The 7,520-nt window shown below is 41.3% G+C and overlaps 1 protein-coding gene across 1 annotated transcript; it reads right to left on the bottom strand.

Moving 5' to 3' along the window:
* Window positions 1-1,442: 1,442 nt before the first annotated feature.
* On the bottom strand, window positions 1,443-2,387 carry LOC111071761. The gene is made up of 3 exons (XM_022363268.2): window positions 2,291-2,387; window positions 1,800-2,229; window positions 1,443-1,747 (listed from the first exon to the last, which is right to left on the bottom strand). Exons 2-3 carry the CDS (start codon window positions 2,226-2,228, stop codon window positions 1,541-1,543), a joined length of 636 nt encoding a protein of 211 aa, XP_022218960.2. The 5' UTR covers window position 2,229; window positions 2,291-2,387; the 3' UTR covers window positions 1,443-1,540.
* Window positions 2,388-7,520: the final 5,133 nt, after the last annotated feature.

Raw genomic sequence — 7,520 nt, 5'->3', positions numbered from 1 at the left:
TTTATTAACAGTTTAAATAAGGTGAAAAAAATGGTAAGCCTTATGAATGAGGGAACAATTTAATTTTTGTATTACTCTAACATTCTTCCACGTATTTCTTTTAACAGTTTCGCGTGCCATAATAACAACATTAAATTTTTTAATGCCACACGCCGAGGTAAAAAAAAGGTAACACAACCTGTTAAGCATTATGGCCAAAGCCAGGCTTCCTCCTATCTCTCTAGAGTTCCAACCTAACCAAAGCGCTTTTTGCATAAAACTCATATTAGGCACGAGGCCAACCGCAAGAAGATACGAAACAAGTAGAATAAAAAAACGAACACGCGCAAAATTTTGTACAAAAATATAATGAAAGGAATTATTAATATGACTCGCACAGTTGAAGAGAAAGGGTCCCTGTCCCGCCCAAATGAAAGATTATATTTTACAGCTCGGAAAATCCAAAAAAAAGTTGAAACAAAATACACAAAAAATGTTATTCTCCATGTGGCTTCACGTCGGGGATGGTTTTAATTGGAAAAGTATTCAGCCCGTTCAAGAGTATGACCAGTATTTAGAGGTGTGCACTGTACATACATATATTTGACTAAACACAGTCGCGTGCGTTTAATTGAGGTTTCCTTGTCGTAAAGCTGGTTTTTGTGGGATTAGGAATATAATGCAAGCTCCGATTCCCCTTCAGTGTTCTTTGCTGCCATACAAATTGCTAAATATTTTTCATTAAAATCCAAGTGCAATTTGCCAAAAAAACTCTCAAGTGCGAGACCAAGAAAAAAAGCCGGGAAAAAACATTGAAAATTAATTAATGCCAATTTGTAAAAGCACTGAAATCGAAAACTTTTCTGTTCGTCCCAGCACTTTCATTACTTCGTTGGCTTCAAACAAAAATGACCCAAAAACAGGAGAAAAAGTATCAGAGGGAATTCTTTCCAACAAAAATTGTTCGTAAAGTTTTTAATAGAAATTACCATTTTGGTCGCTTGGCCGTTTGGTCAAGTGTCAATAATTGGAGTCCCAAAGCCCAAAAGACCCGTCCGCTCAACCCTAGGAGGGGAAAAGCCGATTTCCACCGCCCACCGACCACTCCCATTTCTTTGCGCTCCCCACACTCCGCCAGTCGACACTTTTGATTTCAATAAATTCTTGTAATTAGCGCCAGGCATTAATTTCTCTTCTGGGCCACATTTTTTGTTCTCCGTCCGGTTCTTCTGTCAAAATATGCAAATTGAATTCGTTTCGCCCAGAAATTCACTCAAGTGGAATATCTTGGCAACAGAATGAAAAGAGTTGTACAGGTGAGCGAACGAATGGGTCGGACAATCCCTAATACCAATCTTCGTGTCAAATTAACGCCAAATTCTCGAGACTCTCCACATATTTCATATTGAGAGTCGGGAGCTATTCAATATGTGATATTTAATTTAATTAATGCAGCGCCAAGGTTAATTAAATGATTTTTTAGTACATTATGTGGTGTTATGGGCAACAGCAAGCAACAATTCTGTGTTCAATAAATGTTATAAATGTTGTTTGGTTTCGTTTACGATATAGAACATGGGTATTCGTATCTTTTATCTGTCATTTCCTCCGTCGCCGGCACGGATTGTGGCTCTGGCATCCGCTGCCCCTCCGAGACACTAGCTTCTCCAAGGAGTGTCATAGCTGTTCCAAGGACTTCCACAGCCGACCCAAGAGTTTCAGCAGCTGACCCAAGCACTTCCACGTCTACCAATTCAGCTTCAAACAACTGAATGAAATCCTTATGTAGAGTAGGTTTAATTTTGTCCATTTATACTCACGTGCTCAAAGGGAGCGTTTTCAGGAGGCTGTGGCGATGCTTCGGTTCCATGTGCACTCGAAGTAGGTCTTGCATTGGGGTGGACATTTGGGGGCATTTTTATACCTGTTCGTCCCTTGATGTGGGAAAAAGTTCTGGGTATGCGACGCAAAAGATTCGGAGATTGGTAGGCAACCGAAGGCTGTCTATTTACACCCGGTCGACCTTTGATGTGGGCAAACGATTTTGGTATGCGACGTAAAAACGGAGAGTCACAGGCCACAGAAATATGGGTACGCACACCGGTCAGCAGTGTACTGCGTATCGGGGTTGAGTTGGCCACAGGCGAAGCTTGGCTTGGTAACGTCTCCCCAATGGTTGTGGAATCCGTTGAGATGGAGTTGGGGGATGTTTTGTCCTCCGCAGATCTTAGATCTATCTCTGAATTCATTCTACAAACAAAATTTTTTAAATTATTTCTTACTTGGATTTTATTTTAAATTTTGTGTTCACCTGTCGAGACGCTGATATTTTTAGATTTTTTAACTGATCTTGTTGCCTATTCCAAAATCACAAAATACCCTAAGGGCACTTAGATGAATTATTTTGATGATTTTGTTTTTGTTGGTTTGCTGACACAAAAATGTACTGAGTCAGATATAAATATTCAAATTGATTTAAAGCACTTCACAATGTCTTAACCATATATATGTACGCCCTCGTTGTTGGTCAGCGCTCGCATTGAGGTTGAAAAACTCGTATCCGCATGGTGGCATCAGACACAAGACAAATCACAGTAACACAATGACATACTCGTAAATGAACAACAAAGAGGAAATTACAATAAACAAGAGGGAAATTTGCAAAACAACAAACCGATGTCAACTGCCATCGACCTACTAGCACCGACTCTCCGGCCCCGAGACCCTCCTCCAATTCGCAATATCAAGTCAAAGTTCTGGGAAAATTCCTTAGCCAAAGACAAAAGGGAAGACATGAAAGGAAAAATTACGCCTTTGGCAGTTTTTAAAACATTTTGCTGGCGATTTTCTGTGCTTGTTCTCGTTGCCCCCTCTCCTTTTTCCATTCTCCTAGCTCCTGCCTTGTACGTATCCTTTATCGTTTCTAATACTGGCATATTTGTTACAATGAATGCTTGTGCCCGCCCTTTGGATACGATTCCCTTGTTTATTTTTCATTTGAAGGCGAACCCGACCTACTCGTACCCTATCCACCATATTATGAATACGATCTGCATATGTTTCCCCCACTCCATCTCCCTTTCTCTCTGTCTCCACCAACCACTCTCGTCTGCGTGTGTGTGTGCGCGCGAGGCGGAAATGTACTGAAATGAGAAATTTCCGTTTCTGGTTCCGATGTCGGAAGTAAAACAAACGCCGATAAAACAGGCCCACGACTCGACAATGAGACTGTGTGTGTGTATGTGTGTGAAAAAGAAGCACAAAACGAGTAAAAGCACTGAGAGGTATAAATGATTGCTGTTGATAATAAGAGCCGCCGAATTATTGAAACCAGTTGCACACTTTTCGCCACACAGCCAGAATTTATGAACCATTTTGGCCGTGCCGGTTGGAGCATAAATCGAGAGGAGTAGGCCCCCTCCTAACCCAGCCTCCAAATGCGTTTTGGTACTTGCTAATGGCACATAAATAACCACTACTAACTAAACAGTGACAACACAACCACTACGAGTACGAGCATAGCTCCACTTGGCACTCTCTTTTGTTTCTGTTGTACTAACCATTTTTTCTGAGTTCTGATTTTTGTTGCCAGTGTCTTGTAAACATTGGCCTCTGGTAGAATACAGTCTATCACTGTAGAGTGTAGTTTCGGTTTTCTTTCGGATAGGGATATGATTGTTTATATGGCATTCGGTGGTTCCCATAGCTGGCACTTTCCACCAACCTTTTTGCTTTATGCTTGTTGTTTAGGTAGTTCTCCTTGCTACCATCGCTTTCCACGCACATTAAAATTATGCTCGGAGTAATGTAGTCCACACCTACTGGCACCGAGCCACTAAACCACCAAATCACCCACTATGCTCCCTGTCCTCCACTCCGGCACCCCACCAGGCCATAAAGAGCATAAATAAAGAAGAAAAGGCAGCGCTTCCCAAATGGTCGACAGGATTGTGCTGCTCTCGTGGACAGTGGACATTGGCAATTACCGTTGCCGCAGTTGTGACAGTCTCACAGCTTCCGTTGTTGGTCCCCCTCCCTCACTGCCACTACCACTCCCACTTCCACTCGCACTTGCGCTCTCTATCTCGTTCTAGTCCCCGTTCATAATTCGCCTTGGGTTGCGGTCGTGTTTCATAACTCCCATCTCTCTGCCGCGCCCCACCATCCCGGCTTGTGGATTATTTGTGGCGGTTTTTGGTTTGCCTTCGGAGGCCGAATCTCCTCCCCACAATGCGTATACGCAGCATGTGACAGTCCCGAAATACAATAACTGTGACTGTGAGTTTGCGTGTGCGTCTGCGTCTGCTAATGTGTGCCTGCAATAAACAATCAATTTGTTTGGGAGCTGCCTGGATATTCGTGTATTTGCTTTATGGTAATTAAATAATAAATAAAATGTTACGTCGCTCAATATTTACGAGTGCGAGTATGTGCCGCGTTGCGGCGTGTCAATTAGTTCAATAAAATATTATGAATTGTTTGAGTAAATCATAAAATTAGCCATTTTCAAGAGATTTTTCTTATAGCTGCGTTAAAATAGAACCAAATAGCAGGACAGCTTCAAGTTCACAATTCATTTTGGGGCTAAATTTCACAGCTCAACACCCAACTCTTGCAAAAAGGAAAACCAGTAGAGCCCAAATTGAGATACATTCATCTGTATTACGGGTTTGTATGCCCTCTGGTGACAAATAACACTAAATTAAAATTTTATTAGGGTCTTTATGGTGCTACGCTTTACACGGCTGCCAAACAAAAAATAAAAAAAGGGAAAGTGGGCCGAAAAAGCCGGGAATATGTTTTAAATGTTTCGCAAAAACGAAATTTCTGTTGTCTGCCGTCTGGGTTTTCCTTTTGGGGCCCGCAAACAAACGGAAGAACAAAGACCCGAAAAAAAACGGCGACAAAGAACGAAAGCGAGAATTCCCCAAATTGATTAAAACTTCATAAATTTACATTTTTATCGCTGAGGCAAACAAATGCCGCAAAATGTGGAACAGGGTGCCGTGCCTGCAGATTCAACCCCAAAAAGGAAACGAAAACCGATTCAACATTGACGAAAACAAAGGGAAACGCAAACAAACACACACTCTTATGAATATTTACACATGTTTTGGCAACGCAGCAAGCCTCACACGCTTTTCCTAAAAAAGAAAAGAAAAAAAAAAACAACAAAATTCTGTCACCTGTTTTGGGGTCCCTGAGCTGATTTGCCCCCAAAAGCCAATGATGAAGGGGAGCTGTGAGTTTTGGGCTTGGCTTTCCCCCAAATGAGAAATAAAAGTAAATTCACATCATCACAAAATATTATTAAGCAATCAGCTTCTGTTTGGCCCTGGGTCCCTTTCGTGGCCTGAGAAATTTCTTTCGTTTCTTTTGGGAGGGGGTGCGGCGCGTTGCGAGGGTGTGAGTCGGCCCACCTGGCCCGACGCCCTTCGCTGATTAAGCGAAAGTGATTGAGTGGCAGGGACAGAGGGTGTTGGAGTGGGAGTGTGTTTAGGCAATGGGGCGTTTAATTAGAGCCACAGACAGACTCGCACACACATGCACGAATTTTTAATTTATGCATTCAATTAAAACAAAGCCGAAATGTGAATTAAATTAGCATTTTTTGAAGGGCTGCTGGCAATCAAAAAGTCAGTAGCGAAAGGCTTGAAGTAAATGGAAAATAAATTGGCAATGCGAGCATAATTATTTTTAGGATATTTCACAAGAATTAAATAACAATATTTAAATATTTTGGCCTTCTGCAAACACTTTTCATAATTACCATTGCTCGTGAAATCTCAGTAAAAAAACAGGTGGAGTCATACAGCTTTTGATCATGTATAAATTGATAAATATTTTGTTTTATAATCTCTGTTCAGTGCAGGTTCTGAATATTTTTCTACATCCTTTTTATTACCATCAACGGCTTGGACTCATCCCAACTATCAGCACCCAAAGTTACAGCACTTAGTACGTTTTAGAGTTGCACACTTTTTGGCAGTTTGACATGTTGTTGATAATTCCAGGAAAGGAAGCTTTAGTAATGTTATTCTTAACTGCGAGAAAACTTTTGCGTCAAAAAAGATAGGGCAAAGTCGGTAGGTACTCCTCCGTCCAGCTTGGAGTGAATTTTAATGCAAATGCAGTTCGAAAAATGATTTCAGAAAAGTCTGCAACTCTGAATGGGGCGGAGAGACTCAGACGGGAGCTGGTAGCAGCTTAAAAGGCAGAGAGCACTTTTCAGGTGTGCGCTAAATTAAATTAAAAGTCAAAGTCATTAAAAGGCAAGTTGGGTTGTTAGTTAAGTTGACGGGGTCGAAAATGCTTTCGCAACGTCCTCTTTAATTAGGAAGTCCGCCCCCAAAACAAAAGGCTTAAAATATAGTTTTAAGCTTATCAAGTTTGTTTGTGATTAGCCGAATGCAAGGCAGCAATAGAAATAGGTGTTGGGGTACGAATAGTTTGGAGCTGTGCTGACAACCAAAGCAAAGTCAACAACAATTTTCACCATTTAGTGCAATGCAATTTAAGGATCCCTATGGCGCGCACACACATACCCGCTCGCCCACTCACACTCACACTTCACCCACATCGCACAACATGATGGCAGCAATTACTGTTATTTGGAAAAGCGAACAAAAATGAAGCCGAAGGTGGAGAATCTAGAAGTTCCGATGCTCTATAGTAATCTGATCTGATGATCTAATAAAACACTGAGCTTATATTAAATACTTAGTAAATAATACTTTATGAACCTAGCGAGTATTACGAGTACAACACACAATCCATAATATATGTATGTAGCATTATTGCATACAAATAAATATGGCATACTGGAATTACGGTCTTACTGTAGACTCTAAGCACATAAGAAAGCTAGAAAATTGTATTTATTTGTTCTTCAGCTGGTCATTTATAGTGATTGCAATGATTGTGATTTTTAACGGATCCAGATTCCGAAAGAGTAGCACGCCAAAATACAAGAGGCCCGAAAAAAGAAATGCAAACAGAATTGGTGCACAGGCAAAGTTTTCAATGGATAACGAGACACTGCACAGTATCGCACTGCGAGTATCTCTCCTCTCTCTCTCTATACCTTGGATAGCCTATCTCTTTCTCTCCTGGCTGTTGTGGGAGTTTTTTGGGCGGCAAAGGCCGGAGAACAAATATGCAGCCGATGCCCTCTCCCCTGACAAAACAATAACAATGCGCAATGACCCAAAACTAAACACCGAAGACACTCAAAAAAGGAAAAGCGGAAAAAGGAAAATTTGGGAAAAAGCGGAATGAGCGAACGTCGAAAAAACAGTTTTCGCCGAGCTTTCCTGCTTTGTTTTTATGAGTGCACAGATGAACGGAACGGAGAGAACGGAACGGGAATAGAGCCATATGACGACGTTCATTGCGTTATTTTTTGTCTGCATCCAGTAGGCATGGAGTAAAAAGGGTATATTGTATTTGTATATATTTATGTCACAGTGAAGAGATCGCGCTTACGTCAGAAATATGTCGGCTTATACTCAGAGTAAAGCTATTGGCATACCTAATTTTAA

The sequence above is a fragment of the Drosophila obscura genome, unplaced genomic scaffold, assembly GCF_018151105.1.
Source record: "Drosophila obscura isolate BZ-5 IFL unplaced genomic scaffold, ASM1815110v1 contig_46, whole genome shotgun sequence".
Classification (NCBI taxonomy): Eukaryota; Metazoa; Arthropoda; class Insecta; order Diptera; family Drosophilidae; genus Drosophila; species Drosophila obscura.
Note: the sequence above shows the minus strand (reverse complement) of the source record. Positions and strands in the feature narration are given on the sequence as shown.